The sequence below is a fragment of the Rutidosis leptorrhynchoides genome, chromosome 6, assembly GCF_046630445.1.
Source record: "Rutidosis leptorrhynchoides isolate AG116_Rl617_1_P2 chromosome 6, CSIRO_AGI_Rlap_v1, whole genome shotgun sequence".
NCBI classification, from domain to species: domain Eukaryota; kingdom Viridiplantae; phylum Streptophyta; class Magnoliopsida; order Asterales; family Asteraceae; genus Rutidosis; species Rutidosis leptorrhynchoides.
The window spans coordinates 375,193,320-375,218,805 of NC_092338.1; the positions used below are offsets into that span (position 1 = coordinate 375,193,320).

Genomic DNA, 25,486 nt, shown 5'->3' on the forward strand with positions numbered 1-25,486 from the left:
GAATAATCTCGGGGAGATCTCGGACGTTGACTTATGTTGACTTTATAGTTTTTTAATAAAAATATAAATAAAAACATAAATATATGTATATTTATATACGTTATTACGATATTTTACAAAAATATCCGAGAAATAAGCGAGAAAATCTTAGAAATTATGAATTTTACAAGAAAATCTTACAAATTAGCAAGAAAATTCGAGAAATTGTGGCTTTGACTAAGTTTGACCCCGTTGACCGAGAAATCTCGGGAGATGAACATCTCGTCTCGGTTGCCTTCTAAAAACGAGATCTCGGGGGAGATCTCGGAGAGATCTCGGGAGATTTACAACACTGTGTTCAAGAAAACTAGATAAAATCGCATTTACCATAATAGGCCTTCCACCCGACGAAAGTCCTTTATTTTGCCAACCCGAAAGCTTCTTTTTAAATATGTTTATAATCGGAGCCCGTGAACTTTCTCTTCTTAATTTAGTATCACAATAACATATTAAGACATTAAGACACATTAAGACGTTTAATAAAATACATCAATGATAAGTTGCTAGTATCACAATAACACCACATGAAAAACAAGAATCACACAGGAAAACAAGGTAAAAAGTTAAGATTGTTATTATAACACTAACTGTAATAATTTACAGTACTCAAACTACAAGACCCTTGAGGTATTTGGTTACATAAAAAAGATCTGAAAAAAAACAAGACCATCAAACAGGCAACTCTTTTGCCAATTGTGTACACACAATTTAAACACAACACGTACTAAACGAAACAAACTTAAACCTCACAAATTACATTTCCTACTTATTTATCACCATCTTCAACACCTAAACCATACAACACACCAGCATACTTCTCCGTGTTTCCATTAAAGTAATTCTCTTTCAACTTCTTAAACGCATGAGACGTCAACAAACTATCTGATCCCGCTTGATGACAAACACCGATCCTTTCAACTTCCAAAATCTCTGCAAGTTTGTTCAATCCACCATGAAGATGGTTACAAAACCTCATCAAATGTTTGATGTCATAAACAATTGGGAAATAAATCTTGATCAAATCAAAGAACCCGGTTTGAGACTTGGGCAATGGTTTATGGGTCAATAACTTAAGCAAGTACCCAAAATCATAGCCACTATGAAATGTAACCCAACAGATGTTATCATTCAAAACAACACCTGAAGACATCAATAGCTCCCCAAATCGATTTGCATCAATACCCATCTCACTGTTCTTGTTAAAATCAATCCCACACTGTTTTAACATCTCGATCGAATCATTAGCAAAGATGTCTTCAGTCACATTAAACTCGCGAAAATTGAACTGCCAAATGCACGGCTTATCGGTTCCACATGTGGGCAGATTTCCATTTTCATCAGAGAAAGTAAGACCCAGTTGAATCAACTTCAACATATCAACATTTTCCTTCAAAGTCACATAATTATAATCATTAATGTTCTTGAATTGTGCTATTGGGCGAATAACAACACCTGGGAACTCAGTATCCATAGCGATATAAGGGTAAGCATCAACAATATCACGAATCAGAGCCAATTCTTCTTCAAGGTTATCATTCCATACTTCTCTAATTTGCACAGAATCACTTTTGGGTAAAACAATAGACATGCTAAATATTCAATTTTTACTAGTGGGGTTTTCAATTTGCTGCCAAATACAACCAGATCTGCAATAAATCACACAGAAACACAACAAAAATCTATCTTTAATCAGACCCAGATAGCAAAACATCAAAAAAATTCAATCTTTATCGACAGATTTCAAGAATCTTAAGCAAATCTTGAAGATCGTAGAGAAATGAAGTAAATAGATGCATAGAAATGGAAAAATATGTTACCTTTATGATATATTTAGGGTTTAATTGAACAGATCTCGAAGTTGTGATTCAAACCCACCTAGAAATTGATTCCTTTTTGAAGATTAGTAATTATTGAGGATTAATTTAGGGTCAACGGATTCCAACATAGAGAGCCCTAAAGATGAGATATAGAAGATGGGATTGAGGGAGTAGAAGGCTCCTTTTAAAATCAACTGAAGAAGCGGCGTGAATTATAAAAAAGGGGAAGTGACATTGGTAGTGGTGAAAACCGGCTTAACGATGTCGTTTTGATGTGTTGTATCGTATTGTTTGATAACTTTGGTCTTTGGCACCCTAGAGTTGACCATGTAAAAAATGTAAAACTAAATTGAAAGAATTTGACTTTTCACAAGTCTGATTTTGTTGAATGTGTCTTTGCCTCTTGGGAATAAATATAAATCATGAATTATGATTATGATGGTGTTCAAATGATACTAGAAGACTATCACAATCGGAATATATTAATAGTGTAGTGTTGCTTAGTTTAAAGGAGTTGGTATCGCAACTTTGGGTGAGCATGTGGGTGAGCATGGTGCGAGTTGGGACGGTTTGAGATCAAAACGACATTTATAACTATTATTGCGGTTAACTAATTTTTTTAATTGTTGAGTTCGGTGAAAAGCGGTTTAGTTAATTTGGTAAAATTGGTTAACGATTTAACTATAAAACGGTTAATTTGGTTGATCATTTACAAAAAAAAAAAAAACAAAAAAAAAAAATGAAAAAAATATTAAAAAGTATGTTTCTATACTACATAAAATAACTTTATAATATAATACTAGGTCATTGTCTCATATTTCTAGTCGAAAATAAATGTAGATCAATGTCGTTTTTACACTCCAAATTGATGCAAAAGACATAAATAATTAGACAATACATAAGTTCACGTAAAGTTCTTAAAATATAACTTTCTTTCAAACTTTATTCTCCCTCCATTAGAGAGTTATAGATTAAAGTGTCTTTCATTAGTGTCTTTTCCTTTGGTATAATTTATATGTATGATTATCTTTTGTCAGCTTAAAAGTCAAAATAATGTTACACATTGATCTACAAGATTTATTATTTTAACATGTTAATCATCTTTCATAAAAATTATCATATATAAAATTCTAAATGGTGTGGGTGCGGTTAATTCGGTGCGGGTACCTCTTATTTCCATAACCGATCCACAAAATGCGTTTAATACAAAAGTGTTAACCAAACACGCGATTACCCATATGGTTCGGTTAATTTAATGTGGTTTTGGCGGTTAATATGATTACGGTTCGGTTAATTGCGATTTTTTGCTCACTCCTATTCGCAACTGCACAATAGTACGGGTTTTTTTTAGTTTCGTGAGGCATTTTTTGATTGCGCTTATGATGTCATTGGCGTATTTCATTTTAATTTAAGCATTCAGTATTAGTAATTGCTCATTGCTTACCAGCTAGGCAGGAGTTTGTTTTTATTTTATCTACGGAAATTGAATATAAAACTTCAAAAATTTCGATTTAAAAAATATTAAAAATGTGAAATGGTATGAAGAGTGCTATTGTATTTAGCATATAAGGATAATGAGGTTTTGAGTTAGACTTAGGGTGCGTTTAATAAAACTAAATGATTTAGCACTGAATGATTTATAATCTGAATGGCTCAGAGTCTCTGAATGTATTTAGTTCTGAATGACAATAAACTGTTTGATAATTTTTTTAAATAAACAATGTGAATCAATTAAATCAACTTGTTATCGTTTAACATTAACAAAAGCTTCAATATACTTATTTAATAAGTGTTCTGGATACGATTTAAGAAAAATATTACATAAAATTTAGCCTCTTAATGGTTAAGAGATTGTTTTAACTCTGAATGATTCATCACTGAACACTGAACCATTCAGCACCATATCTCATTCAGATGTCAGAAACAAACACACTAAATGGTGAATGATTCAGCATTCAGTGCTGAACCATTCCATTAATAGGTAAACAAACGCACCCTTATATTATACTTTAAGTAATGATTGATGATAAATAGGATGCTTTATATATATAAATTAAAAAGTTCTCACAGTTCTCGTCCTTTTTGTGGTTCTCGTTTGAACATACCCCTATATATATAGTGGTAGGATCAATGGGGAAGTAACCAATTGGAGGAAAGCGGGGGAAGCAAAAAAAATAAAAATTTCTTTTCGTTTTTTGAAAAACTTTGTTCACGAACATTATAGATTGGATGAAAATATGAACATTTAAAAAAGATACTTTGTGATAAGTGTTTTTATCTTGGCGGAAAAACGCTCGAAGAAATAATATATAACATTTATCGTGTTTTTTGAGCGTATTTTGAAGGTTTAGAAATTAGGGGTTAGATATTAGGGTTTAGGTATTAGGGTTTAGATATTTGGGTTTAGATATTTAGGGTTTAGATTTAGGGTTTAGATTTAGGATTTAGATTGAATTTTTAATGTAACGACCCAAAACATTAAACGAGAAAACACGCTTCTTCTTTTTTTTAGAACAACAATTTTCCATGCCTGACCATATGCGCGGCGCGCATAGGAACGCGCGGCGCGCATAGGAACGCGCGGCGCGCTCTAAAGCGTAAAACAATATCAGAAGTTGGCAACTGGGCATCCCACCAGGATTTGGCAATTTCCGCGGCGCGCAAGGCCACGCGCGGCGTGCACTTCAACTAGAAAATAGGGTCAGTCACTTTATGACACAAAACAAACCATTTCTCACCCAACCCAAGCGTCGTTAGCCCAAAGCCAAATTCGACACCTTTCAAACATTATACAACCGGGTTTTAATTGACAAAAGTGTAATACGACCCTTGGGACTCCAACGACCCATAAATACATGAACGTGACAATTTCGACCCGTTTCGTTTAAACAAACAATAAAAGACCGAGCATGACGATTGGGATTGCACTACCCAATCCTAAGTCTAATCCAAAAGGAAAGTCTCGTAAAGCAACCCGCCATAGTCCACTAATCCCTGCACTTACCCTTGCCACCACTTCCACGCGAATCTATAAAAATGTAAACAACGAGAGGGTAAGCTATAAAGCTTAGTGAGGATAAACATATTATATACATACATATGCATAAAATGAATACGCATCACCAACACAAATTATAAACATGTACCGCATCCAAGTATAATTAAGCAAAGTTATACATAACGTACCACCATGCTAAAACCGCAAGTTTAGCTACAACACAACAATATATATATATATATATATATATATATATATATATATATATATATATATATATATATATATATATATATATATATATATATATATATATATATATATAGCCAAACACATGGTTAACCCTTTAACCTTAAACATATGAAGGTTGGCCGAACTACACATGCCTAAGTGAATCTGAACTCCACGAGATTCACTACCTTCCTCCCGACTACAACTGAGGATGGCCGAACTACACATGCCTTATGAATCTGGACTACACAAGATTCATACCTCGACTAAATGACTATAGGGTTGGCGGAACTACACACGCCTGAGTGGATCTGAACTACACAAGAAGCACACCCTAAGTCATAACAACACAAATGGGAATGTCGGAACTACACACGACATTATAAATCTGAACTACACAAGATTCACCATCCCAACACGCCTCATCAACGTCATCAACATCAACGGGGATGACCTACTTGTCATTGTGAATCCGTAACGCCCGAGATTCACTACCCCAAGTGTGACGACCCAGGAATTTTCGATCAAATTTAAACTTAATCTTTTATGATTTCGACACGATAAGCAAAGTCTGTTAGGTTGAATCTCAAAAATTTTGAAACTAATTCATATATGCAATTACCCTTTGACTATTCCCGACGATTCACGAACAATTGTGTGTAAATATATGTATATAAATATATATATATGTCATACAATTATTAAATATTATATAATTAGTAACAGGTAATATTAAAGTAATAAATTACAAATTAAACTATAGCTGTTATATTAATGTTATTACTTTCATTGTTATTATTAATATTAATATCATTATTATTAATATTATTATACATATAAAGTTTGATACATCTAAATTACTAATATTATTGTTATCATCATTAAGATCAGTATTATTATATATAGTAAAGTAATAAAATTTATGATCTTAGTTATTATTAAGATGTTTATTATTTTTATTTTTATAATTACCATTATCATTAAAATCATTACTATTATTATGAATATTATTAGAAAAATAATAAAATTTATTATTTGTATCATTTATATTATTACTATTATTTTAAATTGTATTATCTTTATTATTAGTATTACTAGTTTTGTTATTAAAAATTAATATTAATGATTAATAGTAATATTTATATTAGTATAAAAAAAATATGTTTACTTAATAGATAAAATGCAGACATAAATATATCTATATATAAAACTCTGATATACAGATTATGATCAACTAAAAAAATACATATACAAAGGATATATCTATACACTGATATTTACATACATAAACAATATATAAACCTGTATTAGTGTTATTAGGTTTAATTAAATAAAATACTGAAATAAAATCCCACAGAATCAATTCAGTTCCATATCACGATCATCTGTAGATGGAAATTTTGTTTTGTCCCTAAAACGAATTACAGAATCAAAACAAATCACAGATACAACCAATCTAGTAGGTAATCGTACGCCACTTTTAATATTTTTTTAAGTTCTTTTCCTGTTTTTGATAATGAATCTGTCGATCAAATGGAATATATCACAAGCGATTTATTCAATGAATATGATTAACACCAAACCACTTCGTCACCTTTTTCTTCTCCATTTAATCGCCACCATCAATAACCACTACCATCATATATCTCTCTTTTGAGTTTGTTTGAAAACGATCGCAAGGAAACCTTCATCATCGCCATCTCTAATCAACATGACACCATCTCATTCTCTCTAAAATCCTTTATCGAAACCACCTATATCCATATATCACATATACACAAATACATATTCAAAGATATAGATACATATATATATATATGTGCATACCATGTTTAATCGTGCATCCTTTCAACCGTTTAACACCATCAACCTCCACAACCACAACCTTGATCTAATACAGGTTCTGTCTCCTTTCGCTACCACCACTTCACACCTTGAAAACAACCACACCATCGAGATTCTCTGTTTATGACAATCACCATCCTAAATGTTGCTTCTTTATTTCTGTTCAAACGAAACTGCTACAAAGTCACAATTACTATGCTGCTGCTATCACCCTTTTCGATTGAATCACAACCATAAAGAACATTTATAAAACGAGAATGATTGAACGTGTTTTAAGTTTTGTCAACATGGTGAAATGGTGTAATATACTTGGCATTTAAATAGGTTCGTGGGACAACAAAAGGAACTCATGGCCGACTTTTTCTTTCCCCCACTTGCTAAATTATTTCGGTAATGCTAGTAATACAATAATGGAGATCTTTAATTGTTTAGTGCATTTTCTTTCTTGTGGTGGACCGACAAAAGCATAATCAAATCATTTATATATGTTAGGTGTAACTAATTCTCCTTGGCCGTGATTAGTGTTGATTGTGGACTGAGAATATGTTTAACGGTTGTGGTGGGTCAAAACAAACACACACCCATCAAGTGGATTTATTTATACATGTTTAAAATAAATGAACTTGTGCAAAGGCTTGTAAAATCTATCGAGATATATGAATTTGAAGACTGCCGAATGATTTAATTTTGGACTGTGAATCCTATTATAATATTGGGCCGAGGCACTAGTCATAGGTTGTATTTAGTTTGGGTTTCTTTCAGGATTGCTTCGATTTACAAAAACTCATACACCACTCGATCAAATTGCTTTCTGTTACAAGGCCATGATGATGATGATAATCATAAATAGATGGATGATGATAGTATTGTATGTGTGGAATCATGATAAGAATTTTAGGATGATTAAGATCATGATAGATGATTACAATAATGATAGATGATGATGGTGATGATGATTAAGTTATGACGAGGTGTAGGATATGAGATAATAATAATGATAATCAAACGATGAATGATGATTGATGGTGTATGATTTTATGTATGATGATCATGATAAAGATGATGATGACATGGTAAAGGGAGGACAATGTTATCATTTTCTGTCTCATCTGATATTTATGAAAAGAATCGATTCAATTTAATAGTTGGGTGATAATGCTAAAAACGAACATATATTTCATAGCATTATTCCTCAAGAAAGACAAGCTTTTAGTTGCAATTGTTCTATTTACAAGAGATATTCGTTTAAATAATAAAAGGTGAAGACAAAAGACAGATTCGACGAATTGAAGACGCAAACGACCAAAAAGCTCAAAAGTACAAAAGACAATCAAAAAGGTTCCAATTATTGATAAGAAACGTCTCGAAATCACAAGAGTACAAGATTCAAAACGCAAAGTACAAGATATTAAATTGTACGCGAGGACGTTCGAAAATCCGGAACCGGGACTAGAGTCAACTCTTAACGCTCGACGCAACGGACTAAAAATTACAAGTTAACTATGTATATAAATATAATATAATATATAATTAATTATATTAATTATATATATATTATATATATATTAAAAAACCGTCGGCAGCAGGAAACTCCAAGGGTGTGAGCTGTAAATATCTCTCCGCGACTCGCGGAGTTTGAAGGGCATTTTGCCGCGAGTCGCGGAGCCCCAAATTTCAAGTCTGGCTATAAAGCCAACCGAATTCTGATCAAATTACACATCTTTTTTCTTCCTCTTCATACGTAAATATATTTATATTTATAATTTATATTTTAATTTTAATTATAATTCTAATAATAAGGGTATGTTAGCGAATGTTGTAAGGGTGTAAGTCGAAATTCTGTCCGTGTAACGCTACGCTATTTTTAATCATTGTAAGTTATGTTCAACCTTTTTATATTAATGTCTCGTAGCTAAGTTATTATTATGCTTATTTAAAATGAAGTAATCATGATGTTGGGCTAATTACTAAAATTGGGTAATTGGGCTTTGTACCATAATTGGGGTTTGGACAAAAGAACGACACTTGTGGAAACTAGACTATGGGCTATTAATGGGCTTTATATTTGTTTAACTAAATGAAAGTTTGTTAATGTTAATATAAAGATTTACAATTGGGCGTCCCTATAAATTACCATATACACTCGATCGGACACGATGGGCGGGGTATTTATATGTACGAATAATCGTTCATTTAACCGGACACGGGAATGGATTAATAGCCACTAGAATAATCAAAACAGGGGTGAAATTACATTCAAGGGTAATTGGTGTAATTGTTAACAAAGTAGTAAAACCTTGGTTTACACGCAGTCGATAACCTGGTGTATTCATTAAACAAAGTATTAAAACCTTGTTACAATTCGAATCCCCAATTAGTTGGAATATTTATCTTCGGGTATAATAATAATTTGACAAGGACACTTGCAATTTATATTTATGACTGATGGACTGTTATGGACAAAAACCAGACGGACATATTAAATAATCCAGGACAAAGGACAATTAACCCATGGGCATAAAACTAAAATCAACACGTCAAACATCATGATTATGGAAGTTTAAATAAGCATAATTCTTTTATTTCATATTTAATTTCCTTTATTTTATATTTAATTGCACTTCTAATTATCGCACTTTTATTTATTGTTATTTTATCGCACTTTTAATTATCGTACTTTTTAATTATCGCAATTTTATTTTATCGCATTTTTATTTTCGCAATTTCATTATTTACTTTACGCTTTAATTTAAGTCTTGTATTTATTTTATATTTTACATTAGGTTTTAACTGCGACTAAAGTTTTAAAATCGACAAACCGGTCATTAAACGGTAAAAACCCCCCTTTATAATAATAATATTACCTATATATATATTTGTATTTTTATAAAAGTAAACTAATATAGCGTTGAGCTTTGTTTAAAGATTTCCCTGTGGAACGAACCGGACTTACTAAAAACTACACTACTGTACGATTAGGTACACTGCCTATAAGTGTTGTAGCAAGGTTTAAGTATATCCATTCTATAAATAAATAAATATCTTGTGTAAAATTGTATCGTATTTAATAGTATTTTCTGCTAAAATTTAATAGTATTTTATACCCCTCTGCTTTGACATCAAGTATTTTTGGCGCCGCTGCCGGGGACACTCTTAAACGCCGGAAGCGCAACGCTAATATAAAAAAAAAAGATTTTAGCTTACTTTTATTAAAATTCGTTTTTGTAAAAATACGTTTTAAAAATTCGAAAATATAAAAAGAAAAACAAAAATATAAGTATTTTTAAGATTTTGTTAAATATTTAAGTTTTATAAGTTTCTTTATTTTTATTTTAGTTTATAAAAATATAAGTTTTAATATCTTTTATTTAAGTAAAAAAAAAAAACAGAAAACAGAAAAAAAAAAATTAAATAAAGAAAAACGCGTAAAATTTCAAACCTGTCAGCTGAAATTCTGAACCCCGCGACTCGCGGGGTTTTCTTTATAAATTGCCGCGACTCGCGGAGACCATCTGACACACGGACAAAGAACCCTAAATCTGCATTAATTACGGGATTTAATTAATTATTATTATTATTTAAACCTAATTATTATTATTATTATTATTAGTTTTAGTTTTATTTTTACTTTTTATTTAATTTATGTATTTAGTATTAATTAGTTTTATTAAAATTGTAAAATTAATAGTTTAATTAAATAAATAATATAAAAATAATATTTTTATAAAAATTGTACTTTTTACAACTTTTTGTATATTTTTATATTTTGTACCTTTTTAATCATTGTAGCGTAATATTTGTATTTTTTAGCTCATATTTAATTTTAAACTTAGTTTTTGCTATAGTTATTTTTACTCCTAGATTTTTAGGCTTTGCCGTAGAATTCCTTAAGTGCTTTTTCTTTAGACTAAGAATTAGGTGCTTTAGAATTTTGCGACGCCTTTTTAAGTTTTAGTTTCTTTTTAAGTTATTTCCATTTGGGATTTAGTTTTTCCTGTAAGCTTTAATATTTTTAGAGACCTTTTACTATGTATCAATTATCATTCCAATTAGTAATATCAATTTGCGATTATAATTTTAAGTTAGTTGTAGTAATAAGGTTAAATTAGTTAAATATTTTTAAGTTTTTATAAGTTTCTTTTATTTTTCCGTCACCTTTTATTTTTCAACCATTTTTTCTTTTTCGACATTTTTCGACGCGCAATCTTTTTCTCTCTTATTTCTCGCCATTCTAGTTTTTAGGACTTAGAATTTTTTTTCTACTTCTTATCTAAATTTCTTAAAATTACGAAAATTTATTTTGAGTGGTTAAATTGATAGACATCAAAATTTTCTGGTTCGTAGTAATAGTTGGATTTGTACGTGGACCGGGTTATTGGAGCCAAACAGTCCTCAATTATATTGAGACCAAACGAATCCTGCCCCTCTGCTGCATCTTTTGGCTATTCGAAACGTGGGCAAAATCAGAAAAATCTATTGATTGGATAACTTATTATAATTTTTCTTTCCTTTTAAAAACTAATAGGATATTCAGTGAATGCACCGAGCAAGACGTTCATCACCTTTTGTACGTTCACCACCTGTAACTCGATCAAGACATCGTTTAACAAATATAACCGCCGTTGATTTTTCTTTAGAATCTTCATCCAGTCAACCAAGTACTTCAGTTCTAATTTCCGATAATCCATTTTTTGAACCCAACCTCACAATTGAGAATCCAGAGAATATTCAGGAACGGTTCGTAGATCCTGAACCACTAAACTTTCCTCCGGAGCCACCAATCATTCAAACAGAGATTGTTGAGGAACGAACCATTAAATCAGAATCATCTAGTGATACCGATTCAACAAATTCAATTATGGAGAATCTGGAACCTTTAAGTATGGAAGACCGAATGAGAGCTAAACGCACTGGCCAAGGTCACGCAATTACTCATCCAGACATTAATGCGCCAGATTATGAAATCAAAGGACAAATTCTACACATGGTGACTAATCAATGCCAATTTAGTGGTGCGCCGAAGGAAGATCCAAATGAACATCTACGTACCTTTAATAGGATCTGCACACTATTTAAAATACGAGAAGTGGAGGATGAACAGATATATCTCATGTTATTTCCCTGGACTTTAAAGGGAGAAGCCAAAGATTGGTTGGAATCGTTACCTGAAGGGGCGATTGATACATGGGATGTTTTAATTGACAAATTTCTTAAACAATTCTTTCCTGCATCTAAAGCCGTAAGACTTCAAGCAGAAATTGTTACGTTCACACAAAAGCCAAATGAAACTCTATATGAGGCGTGGACAAGATATGGAAAGTTGTTAAGAGGATGTCCGCAACATGGTTTAGACACCTGTCAAATAGTACAAATATTCTACCAAGGATGCGACATCACTACAAGGAAAGACATAGATATAGCAGCTGGTGGTTCTATTATGAAGAAAACCGAAACTGATGCCTACAAAATTATTGATAACACTGCTTCCCACTCGCATGAGTGGCATCAAGAAAAAGATATCATTAGATCATCTAAAGCAGCTAGAGCCGATTCTAGCCATGACTTAGATTCCATTTCGGCAAAGATAGATGCTTTCGAGAGACGAATGGAAAAGATGACTAAGGATATACACTCAATACGAATTAGTTGTGAGCAGTGTGGAGGACCACATTTGACAAAAGATTGTCTCAGTATTGAATTAACAATGGAACAAAGAGAGAATATTTCATACATAAACCAAAGGCCTGGAAATAATTATCAGAATAATTATCAACCGCCAAGACCGATTTACAATCAAAACCAGAATTATAACCGAAATATTCCCTACAACAACCAACAAGGTCCTAGCAATCAACAAGTATCCAATAATACTTACAATCAGCAAAGACCGAATTTTCAAAACAAACCACCACAACAAACCGATGATAAAAAGCCGAATTTAGAAGATATGATGACGAAGCTAGTTGAAACTCAAACGCAGTTTTTCACATCTCAAAAACAAACCAATGAACAAAATGCTCAAGCATTTAGAAATCAACAAGCTTCTATTCAAAATCTGGAACAAGAAGTAAGTAACCTAGCAAGGTTAATAGGTGAAAGAAAACCGGGAAGTTTACCAAGCGATACAAATGCTAACCCCCGGAATGAAACAGCTAAAGCTATTACCACAAGAAGTGGTACAACACTTAAATCACCTGAAATACCTGTAACTTCTGATGAAACTATTCCTACTCCACAAGAACCACAACCTGATCAAGATAAGGAAAAAGAACCGGTAGTTGAAAAGGTTAATGAAGATAACACAGTTAAGGATAAACCTTATGTTAAACCATACCAACCACCACTTCCTTATCCGAGTAAAATGAAGAAGGAAAAACTTGAAGCCGAGCAATCCAAATTCTTGGATATGTTTAAACAGATAAATGTAAATCTTCCTTTCATTGATGTGATTTCAGGAATGCCAAGATATGCTAAATTCTTGAAAGATCTAATCACGAATAGAAAGAAAATGGAAGAACTCTCGGCTGTTACTATGAATGCTAATTGTTCAGCAGTGTTGTTGAATAAGATACCAGAAAAACTATCTGATCCAGGAAGTTTCACAATTCCATGTTTTCTGGGTAGTCTTAGTTCAATAGAAGCATTGGCAGACTTAGGTGCTAGTATAAATCTAATGCCGTATTCACTATACGCTAAACTAGACCTTGGAGAATTGAAACCAAACAGAATAAGCATACAACTAGCCGATAGATCAATAAAATATCCTAGAGGGATAATGGAGAACATGCTAGTTAAAGTTGGTACTTTAGTATTTCCAGTAGATTTTGTTGTTTTGGACATGGAAGAAGATTCTCAAGTTCCTCTCATATTAGGAAGACCATTCTTAAACACGGCTAAAGCAATGATAGACGTGTTCGGTAAGAAACTGACCCTAAGTATAGAGGAAGAGAGTGTTACCTTTTCAGTTGATAGAGCAATGCAACAACCACAATCTGCAGATGATACATGTTATTATATTCAAACTATAGATGCACATGCAGAATTATTAGAAGAATTTCCAGAATTACAAGGAACAGGAGAATGTTCTTTAGGAGAAGGTAATGAACCAATTGATGAAACTGAAATGTTAGCTACACTTATAGCTAATGGATATGAACCAACAACAGAAGAAATTCAAATGCTAAAAGAAGAAGACAGATATCGATATAAATCATCGATAGAAGAACCTCCGAAATTAGAGTTAAAGCCACTTCCAAACCATTTGGAATACGCTTATTTACATGGTGAATCTGAATTACCTGTAATAATATCGTCTTCTCTTACTGAAAATGAGAAATCACAACTCATTTCTGTGTTGAAAGCTCATAAACCAGCCATTGCATGGAAGATTCATGATATTAAAGGAATAAGTCCTTCGTATTGCACACATAAAATCCTTATGGAAGAAGGTCATAAAACGTATGTGCAACGCCAACGAAGACTAAATCCTAATATGCAAGATGTAGTTAAGAAAGAGATTATTAAACTGCTAGATGCAGGTTTAATTTACCCAATTTCTGATAGTCCATGGGTAAGCCCAGTTCAATGCGTGCCTAAGAAGGGTGGCATGACTGTCATCACAAATGAGAAAAATGAGCTTATTCCTACTAGGACTGTAACAGGATGGCGTGTATGTATTGATTATAGAAAATTAAATGACGCCACCCGAAAAGATCACTTTCCCTTACCTTTCATAGATCAAATGTTGGAAAGATTAGCCGGAAATAGTTACTATTGTTTTCTAGATGGATTTTCCGGATATTTTCAAATTCCAATAGCACCCGAAGATCAAGAGAAAACCACATTCACGTGCCCTTATGGTACTTTTGCTTACAAACGCATGCCATTTGGACTTTGTAACGCCCCTGCAACCTTTCAGAGGTGTATGATGGCGATTTTTCACGACATGATAGAAGAATGCATGGAAGTATTCATGGATGACTTTTCAGTCTTCGGTGATACATTTAAATCATGTCTAGTTAATCTGGAACGAATGCTAATTAGATGCGAAAAATCAAATCTAGTACTTAATTGGGAGAAATGCCATTTCATGGTTAAAGAAGGCATCGTTCTTGGACATAAAATTTCAAAAGAAGGAATTGAAGTGGATAGAGCTAAAGTAGATGTAATTGCTAAACTTCCACATCCCACAAATGTTAGAGGAGTTAGGAGTTTTCTAGGGCATGCCGGTTTTTACCGACGTTTCATAAAAGATTTTTCTAAAATTGCCACTCCTATGAATAAACTCCTAGAAAAGGATGCTCCATTCATCTTTTCAGATGAATGTATCAAATCTTTTAATATTCTTAAAGAAAAACTCACTAATGCGCCGATCATGATAACACCAAATTGGAATCTACCATTTGAACTAATGTGCGATGCAAGTGATTTTGCAATGGGAGCCGTTTTAGGACAAAGGATTGAAAAACGATTTCAACCTATATATTATGCTAGTAAGACATTACAAGGAGCACAAACGAACTATACAACTACTGAAAAAGAACTCCTTGCTATTGTCTTTGCTTTTGACAAATTTCGATCATATCTCGTTCTAGCAAAAACGGTGGTCTATACCGACCATTCTGCTCTTAAATACCTATTTTCAAAACAAGATGCTAAACCAAGATTAATCCGTTGGATCTTACTCTTACAAGAGTTTGATATTAAAATCCGAGATAAAAAGGGAGCAGAAAATCTCGCCGCTGATCATCTTTCTCGTCTTGAAAATCCCGAATTAGAAGTTCTGAATGAATCGGCCATACAAGACAACTTTCCTGATGAATATCTATTGAAGATAGATTATAAAGAAATCCCATGGTTTGCAGACTATGCAAACTACTTAGTTTGTGGATTCCTTGAAAAAGGATTATCGTACCAAAGACGAAAGAAATTCTTCAGTGATATAAAACACTATTTCTGGGAAGATCCACATCTGTTTAAAAGTTGTCCCGATGGAATAATACGCCGATGTGTATTTGGAGATGAAGCTAGTAAAATTTTAAACCATTGTCACACAGGACCAACAGGAGGGCATTATGGGCCTCAACTAACAGCAAGAAAAGTTTATGAAGCTGGATTCTATTGGCCTACAATTTACAAAGACGCACACCTTCTTTGCAAATCCTGTGATGCATGTCAAAGGGCCGGAAAAATAAGTCAACGTGATGAAATGCCACAAAATGTCATCCAAGTATGTGAAGTATTTGACATTTGGGGTATTGACTTTATGGGTCCATTTCCAAAATCTCATAATAATCTATATATACTCGTAGCCATTGATTATGTATCTAAATGGGCGGAAGCACAAGCTCTCCCAACTAACGATGCACGAGTTGTAGTCAACTTTTTAAAACGTCTTTTTGCAAGGTTTGGAACACCGAAAGCTTTAATAAGTGATCGGGGAACTCATTTCTGTAATAATCAACTTGAGAAAGTTCTTAAACGATATGGAGTAACTCATAAAATCTCCACCGCATATCATCCACAAACAAGTGGACATGTTGAAAATACCAACCGAGCTTTAAAACGTATTCTAGAGAAAACCGTAGGATCAAATCCGAAGGAATGGTCCATTAAATTGGAGGATGCACTCTGGGCTTTTAGAACAGCCTACAAAACTCCAATTGGAACCACACCTTTTAGACTTGTTTATGGAAAAGCATGTCATCTTCCAGTAGAAATTGAACACAAAGCATTTTGGGCTTTGAAGACATGTAATCTTGATTTACATGAAGCTGGACGTCTACGATTAAGTTAACTAAATGAATTAGAAGAATTAAGACATGAAGCATACGAAAATTCGTTAATCTATAAAGAAAGAACGAAGAAATGGCATGATAAAAGAATCAGAAATTCAAAAGAATTTAAAGAAGGAGACAGAGTTCTTCTTTTCAATTCACGATTCAAGCTATTTCCTGGAAAATTGAAATCAAGATGGTCTGGACCATTCATAGTCAAAAGAGTTTTCCCATACGGAACGATAGAATTAATAAATTCAAATGGGATTGAATTTAAAGTTAATGGTCACAGAGTTAAACATTACATACATGGTCCGATGGAAGTCGACAACGAAGTTAATCACAATTTCGACACCACAGCTAACTAAGTGTGGGGAGAATCAAGTCTTTAAAGGATAATATGTATTTCTGTTAAAGTTAGATTGTCTGTTTTCGTGTAGTTCTCGAAAATGGAACACGTATGGTCTTTCCCTAGCAGACCCTAAAGAACTAGTCTTCTCCCCCCATTCTGAATTTTTATTTTTTTTAGGTTTTTACAAAATGAAGACTGCCTGTGAATTAAACCATGGTCTAATGCTACACGCTTTGATCACTAAACGTAATAATGACATACTACCGAGTGAATTAGTATCAGTAATCAGAGAAAGAATGGACGGAGTTAGAAAAGGATCCAGATGCGAAGATAATAAGTTACAATTTGGTAAAGGAAAATCAAAATCCGCAGCGAAAAGAAGAGCACGACACCTAGAACGATGTCACAAATGCGGAAAATGGTCACATGGAGGTAAATGTTCAAATAATCAAACCTATTCAAATACCGAATTTGTTACTTTATGCAGAGACGGACCGTTCATATGTTTAGAAGAAAAGACAATGAATGCTCGAGGTTACGCCTATGCAGCCATGGAAAATCAATTAAACCGACTATCTTATGAATATAATAGATCATATAACTAAGAAATCTATTTCACAGGTATGTCTGTACAGTTTTTATTTTTATTTTTATTTTTAACCTTTTGATAATAAACGCTAATTTGTTCGCTAAAAAGTATTAAATTGGTATTAAATAAAATTAGGTTTGGCGACCGAAATTATTGATATCATTCAAAAATTTATTACATCACTGCGAAATTTAACGTTTATTCTTAAGGTATAAATATCTTTAATCAATCAACCCAAAATATTTCAAAAATTCGTCATGAGTTAAATTAGGTCTTGGAACCGAAATTACTTTACCGAAAAGAGGGGCGCATATTTTTGATAATATTTGATTGATTAAAGTGGGATAAAAAGACAAAAAGATTTTTAATTTTATTATGTTTTTAATCTTAATATTTAAATCTTAAATTAATATTGTAAAATTTGTAAAAACAATATATTTAAAATTGTAAATATTTGAAAAATTAATATAAGTTTGATATGAATTTATAAATTTTTAAATTAAGTTTGGTGTGGATTTTTAATTTTTAAAATATTAATTTTTAATGCATTTTAAATTTTGAGTTTGGTGTGAATTTTTAATATTAATTTTGAATTTTATATTTAAGTTGTGTGAATTTAAAAACAAAAATTTACTTTATCTCATTAAGTTAAGAATATGATTTTTAAAATTCGTCGTAAGTTGAAGACTAGGTCTTTGAACCGAAATTGCTTTACCCGAGGGAGGGACGAGAACTTTTATTATCATTATTTTTAATCTTATTGATTTAAAGTATGCCAAAAACATTGAAAAAACCCAAAAATCTTAGCTTTTAAAACAATCGCTACAAAAAGACAAATTTTAAAATTTTGTCGAAGGACGGACTAGGACATCGATCCGAAACGACCTCGTCCTAAATAACAAGGGAAACAAAATTTTAAAATTAATTTCTTAATTGTTTTATAAGTTAAAGATTATAATAAAAAAAAAAAAAAAAAAAAAAAAAAAAAAAGGTAAACTCCGCGACTCGCGGAGTTTTCAGTGCAAACCTCCGCGACTCGCGGAGGGATCAAAACACAGAAAAAAAAAATAAAACAGCTGCACGATCAGTTTACCTCCCCCACACAAAAACACTGCGAACAAACTGCGAAAAAGAACCCGAAAATACACCCAAAAACACCCCAAAAATCTCAATTTTTAACCGTTAATCACCAAATTTTTTGCTAAAATCATGTTGAGAAGGATGATATCTAAGAACTACTCAAGAAAAACGGTAAATTTCTACACCTAAACACCATTTAATTCGAATTTTAGTGTTCTTGAGCTAATTTTTACCCAATTTGATTTTGATGCTTTTTAGTGTAATTAGACTTAAATTGTTTATGTATTATGCTTGTATAACCTAGATTGATGCTGTTTAACATGATTAGAAGCCTTAAACTTCAAATTTTGAATAATCTAGGGTTTGTGTTCTTGAGCAATTTGGGGCTTTTTGATATAAACAGGTTATGGCCGATTTTTGTCATGAATTGTTGCTAAATTGAGTAGTGTAACATGTCTAGGTAGTTAAATGATCCAAACTTTGAGCCTAAACATGATTTTGAGAATTAAAGTGGACTTTTTCAAGTCCAAAATTCATGAACTTGATTTTTGAAAGATAATGCCATTTGAGACTTGTTTATTTGCTAGTAATGATTATTTTGACATGTTATTTGAGTTGAATGCTTATGAACTTGGTGAAAATTTTCGTATATGCTTATTTGAAAAAGTGTAGATTTGATAAAAATGTGAAAATAAGCTTAAGTTTGATATAAATTGATAATGTCATTGTAATTATTTTGATTGATGATTTTGCTGACACTAATGCATATTTGGATGCACAAAATTTGTGTTTGATGTGTTTTGCAGAATGAAAGGGGTGAATCTTCATCCCAAGCCCGCCATGCTCCTGCTGAGAACTTGGAACAACAGGAGGTAGATAACTACTACAAGCAGGATGTACCTCATCCAGTCATGACCTTTTCAGATATGCACTTGGAACAGTTGCACCCGAACCTGCGATTTGACAGACTTTGGATAGATTATCCAAAATATCAACGGGGTTTGCATACTCTTCACTCTAAGGTTGTTGAGGTACCGAGGGTCATAGAATGGGGACCCTTGGAAGCTGTAGAATTGGCTGGGCCAATTAGGGAATTACTGGTACAGAGGTATGGTAATTCTTCTTTTAATGACTGGATATGTTTATTCACCATACGCAGACCTGTATATAAAGTATGGTGTGAAGAGTTGTTATGTAGTATAGAGTTGAATGATCGGGTAGCTAGTTTAACCGATCGTTCTTTTATTAGATTTTTGTTAGGCGGTTCGATGCGCCACATGTCTTTACTGGACATGGCTCAGGCTTTACGTATATATACGCCTGAGGAGTTAGCGTCTGCCGATTGTAGAGGATTGATACTAAACGGTAGAAAGATAGATGAGAATTTTGATACACACGGTGTGTGGAGTCAAATGACAAGCCATCACCGTTTCAAGGGGGGAAACTACTCTTATTTGGATATAGATAGAGCCGAATTAAGAGTAATACATAGGTTTTTAGCTAATTCGATTACACAAAGGGGTAAAAACAAAGAAAAGGTAAATGAACAAGATTTGTTTTACCATATGTGTATTCGAGACCCACACGGCGCTGTAAGTATACCATATTGTGTGGGATATTATTTATCAGCTATGGTTCGAGGGATGCGTCCACATAGCATAATAGGAGGTGGTATTTTTATTACTTTGATTGGTGAGTATCTCGGTGTGGATATAAGTCGGGGGGGATTATTAGTAGAAGAGCCGGAACCCCGCGACACTATAGGCTTAAATGTATACCATGGTGCAAAAGTTTTGAAACGGCGAAATAACGCCGCAGTACGATACAATGGTAGACATCCACAGGTAGAGAGAAACCAGGAACAAGGTAATGTAGGAGGGGGGAATGAGATGCAAGAAATGCATAGGTTTATAGCTTCTCAGGAATACGAAAATGCTAGACAGAGAGCATTTGAAGATTGGCAAGTTCATCAGAACCAGATCATAGCGCATTGCCAACATATAGGTAGAAACTATATTCCTACACCGAAACCCGTCTTCCCTCCTTGGTCGATAGAGATGCAGCCACCATATCCTACGTATGACCCTGCCGAAGCATTCTATAGCACTTATGGTTATGCGTGGAACCCCTATTGGTACCAATATCATCCTTAGTTTACTTATTATTTTTTTTATTATTTTGTAATTTGTAATTATTGATACATTTAATATTTTTGTTAATATTGTAATCATTTTTATAATTATCTAACTTTTATTCTTAGATTTTAATAATTTTTGAATGTGGGGTAATAAACCAAACTTCAAAAATATGTATATATGTTTGCAGTTTATCTTATGTACACAACAGGGTAAAACAACGCATTTTCAAAGACTGGCATTAAGTTCAGCAAAAGCAACTAATTTTGACGACAAGATGCAAAATACATGTGAAATAACAACAAGACGGAATGAACAAATGATGTGCACCATTTATCATTCAGCAAACAAACGCCAATATATTTGGAAACTTTGGTAAAAATTTAATCATTTTCACACAAATCACCCTCAATAATTTAAATTGTTACTGATCTCTTGCAAATGAGGGCATTGCAAGATCTTAAGTGTGGGAAGGGGTTAAATTCTTTCGGATTTTAAAATTTTTATATTAAACACTTGGTTACCATTAAAAATACTAGTAAAGCAGTAGTTGTATTAGAATCTAGTGCTCTCTGATAAAAAAGAACAGCCCTAGTCTTATATACTGACCACCCAATTCTAGTAAAATTTTTCAAAATTTTCAATTAAATGAATTAAAATCATGTTTATATATATTTATGAACGATAAAACTAGGTTTTAACACCGAAATTATTGTTACCTCGGAAAGGACATAAATTGAGAAACAAACTAAAATGTTAAAATTCATTTAAAATGGAATAGAGGACGATAAAAAGAAAAATAAAAAGCCAAGTGTGGGAAAATTTACCAAGGTATTTTAAACATATGTCACATATATTTGTAACAAATAACTGAAAATACTTTTGCTTTGGACTAAACTAAACTGTTTTACCCGATGAAAGAAAAGAAGAGATGGATCTACACGATGAATCAATTCCATCATTAAAAGGAAGTAAAGTCTTCCGAAAAAGACACGCGCTTCTTGATTTAGGTCATGAAGTTGTCGTCCAGACCAGCTGTAGGTTGACGAAAAATCTAGAAAAGTCATCACTAAAATCAGCAGGAAATCCACGGACCTCAGCATAAAACAGGGTCGCCAAGTGGTCAGATTTATCCTAACCATGAGAAGGATTTATCTCGTACAATGGGGGGGCACCATGCAAATTAGCTGGATAAGACTAATGAATCAGATCCCCAGAAAGGATAATCTCCTTAAAGATTAAAAATCAGCTTTTAAGACTGATATTACTCAATCCTAGAGATTGACCTTAAAGATTGAGAATTACAAACTCATGGAATTCGATGATATCTAAACTCGAGCTTAAACGAAAAAAATATTTTGATCAAAATTACAAACCGATTTGTTTTCTGAAAACCCTATTTTCAATGCGTTCATTACCATTGAACGTAAAATCCTAGGAATTCACCTGAAATTCATTAGGTCACCTGAACTAAATCGGGTGTCAACCGTAAGAACGGTGGTTGCATAGCATGGTCAAAGACAGGACCTTGTGCCAGACCGAAAAAATTATAAGGGTGAGCTTTACTATTGCTCCTACCAAGGATAGTAATTGCATCCGACACGTTATAGACCATAATCAAAAGCATGTCACGGGACATTGCCTTAAACAGTTGCTTGTTCAACGCTTTCCTTTACAACCGGACGGTAGTTTGCCGAAAGGTAATATACGGAACAAGTAAACTGGACGTGTTGCTTTCCAAATACAAGGTTAGCAAGTGGGTGACACAAAACCGCAAGTTTTGAGCTAAAATTTTCAAATCTGAAACCCACCAAACCCACAAAAATATTTTGCAAACACCGGTAAAGGGTTATTCCGGAAAACTTATCTAGGGTAAAAACTAGATTTAATTTTCAAAAGATCAAATGTTTTCATAAAGATCCAATTTCCTTAATGGATCTAAATTTTTATAGTCATGTGGGACTGTAAACCATATCGTTACTACCATTGTTTATACCGCCGTATAGAAATCACTGATGTACAAAGTGTGAAGAATAAAGAAGTGATTCTAGTATTTCAAGACGATATTGCTTGAGGACAAGCAACGCTCAAGTGTGGAAATATTTGATAATGCTAAAAACGAACATATATTTCATAGCATTATTCCTCAAGAAAGACAAGCTTTTAGTTGCAATTGTTCTATTTACAAGAGATATTCGTTTAAATAATAAAAGGTGAAGACAAAAGACAGATTCGACGAATTGAAGACGCAAACGACCAAAAAGCTCAAAAGTACAAAAGACAATCAAAAAGGTTCCAATTATTGATAAGAAACGTCTCGAAATCACAAGAGTACAAGATTCAAAACGCAAAGTACAAGATATTAAATTGTACGCGAGGACGTTCGAAAATCCGGAACCGGGACTAGAGTCAACTCTTAACGCTCGACGCAACGGACTAAAAATTACAAGTTAACTATGTATATAAATATAATATAATATATAATTAATTATATTAATTATATATATATTATATATATATTAAAAAACCGTCGGCAGCAGGAAACTCCAAGGGTGTGAGCTGTAAATATCTCTCCGCGACTCGCGGAGTTTGAAGGGCATTTTGCCGCGAGTCGCGGAGCCCCAAATTTCAAGTCTGGCTATAAAGCCAACCGAATTCTGATCAAATTACACATCTTTTTTCTTCCTCTTCATACGTAAATATATTTATATTTATAATTTATATTTTAATTTTAATTATAATTCTAATAATAAGGGTATGTTAGCGAATGTTGTAAGGGTGTAAGTCGAAATTCTGTCCGTGTAACGCTACGCTATTTTTAATCATTGTAAGTTATGTTCAACCTTTTTATATTAATGTCTCGTAGCTAAGTTATTATTATGCTTATTTAAAATGAAGTAATCATGATGTTGGGCTAATTACTAAAATTGGGTAATTGGGCTTTGTACCATAATTGGGGTTTGGACAAAAGAACGACACTTGTGGAAACTAGACTATGGGCTATTAATGGGCTTTATATTTGTTTAACTAAATGAAAGTTTGTTAATGTTAATATAAAGATTTACAATTGGGCGTCCCTATAAATTACCATATACACTCGATCGGACACGATGGGCGGGGTATTTATATGTACGAATAATCGTTCATTTAACCGGACACGGGAATGGATTAATAGCCACTAGAATAATCAAAACAGGGGTGAAATTACATTCAAGGGTAATTGGTGTAATTGTTAACAAAGTAGTAAAACCTTGGTTTACACGCAGTCGATAACCTGGTGTATTCATTAAACAAAGTATTAAAACCTTGTTACAATTCGAATCCCCAATTAGTTGGAATATTTATCTTCGGGTATAATAATAATTTGACAAGGACACTTGCAATTTATATTTATGACTGATGGACTGTTATGGACAAAAACCAGACGGACATATTAAATAATCCAGGACAAAGGACAATTAACCCATGGGCATAAAACTAAAATCAACACGTCAAACATCATGATTATGGAAGTTTAAATAAGCATAATTCTTTTATTTCATATTTAATTTCCTTTATTTTATATTTAATTGCACTTCTAATTATCGCACTTTTATTTATTGTTATTTTATCGCACTTTTAATTATCGTACTTTTTAATTATCGCAATTTTATTTTATCGCATTTTTATTTTCGCAATTTCATTATTTACTTTACGCTTTAATTTAAGTCTTGTATTTATTTTATATTTTACATTAGGTTTTAACTGCGACTAAAGTTTTAAAATCGACAAACCGGTCATTAAACGGTAAAAACCCCCCTTTATAATAATAATATTACCTATATATATTTGTATTTTTATAAAAGTAAACTAATATAGCGTTGAGCTTTGTTTAAAGATTTCCCTGTGGAACGAACCGGACTTACTAAAAACTACACTACTGTACGATTAGGTACACTGCCTATAAGTGTTGTAGCAAGGTTTAAGTATATCCATTCTATAAATAAATAAATATCTTGTGTAAAATTGTATCGTATTTAATAGTATTTTCTGCTAAAATTTAATAGTATTTTATACCCCTCTGCTTTGACATCATTGGGCTTGGAACAAATTAGTTGGGTTTGCTACATGGGTCTTGATTGTTTACGGGATTAAATACCTTTATGTATGGATATAAATCAGAAATGAAAAGAACGGATGGGTGGTTAAGGTGTTATGTCTGTTAGCGAGAGGTCTCGGGTTCGAGTCCCGTTCGCGGCAGTTTTTCTTTTAAGGCTTCTTTTGAGGTAGTTTTCATATCTATAATAATTATTATTATTATTATCTTTATTATTATTATTATTATTATTATTATTATTATTATTATTATCTTTATTATTATTATTATTATTATTATTATTATTATTATGATTACTGCTTTTACATTAACAATATTATTATAAAAAATAAATATTTTCTATATAAGTGTATATATATTCCAACTACCATAATATCACATATAATTATATATATAAAGATTATTTATATAAATATCTACATATAACAAATTATTAATTTTAAATATAATATTAAACTATATAAATATTAACTATTTTAAATATATACAAATTAAATATATAAGACATATAATTTAAGATATAAAATA

At 32.4% G+C, this 25,486-nt stretch overlaps 1 protein-coding gene across 1 annotated transcript; it reads right to left on the reverse strand.

Annotated features, from left to right (window-relative positions):
* Positions 1-595: 595 nt before the first annotated feature.
* Positions 596-2,118, reverse strand: LOC139852126 (probable CCR4-associated factor 1 homolog 6). The gene is made up of 2 exons (XM_071841352.1): positions 1,857-2,118; positions 596-1,685 (listed from the first exon to the last, which is right to left on the reverse strand). The coding sequence occupies exon 2, from the start codon at positions 1,625-1,627 to the stop codon at positions 806-808; it is 822 nt and encodes a 273-aa protein (XP_071697453.1). The 5' UTR covers positions 1,628-1,685; positions 1,857-2,118; the 3' UTR covers positions 596-805.
* Between the last annotated feature and the right edge of the window lie 23,368 nt (positions 2,119-25,486).

Coding starts and splice junctions, on each gene's coding strand:
- LOC139852126 (XM_071841352.1), bottom strand. CDS start 1,627: ATGTCTATTGTTTTACCCAAAAGTGATTCTGTGCAAATTAGAGAAGTA.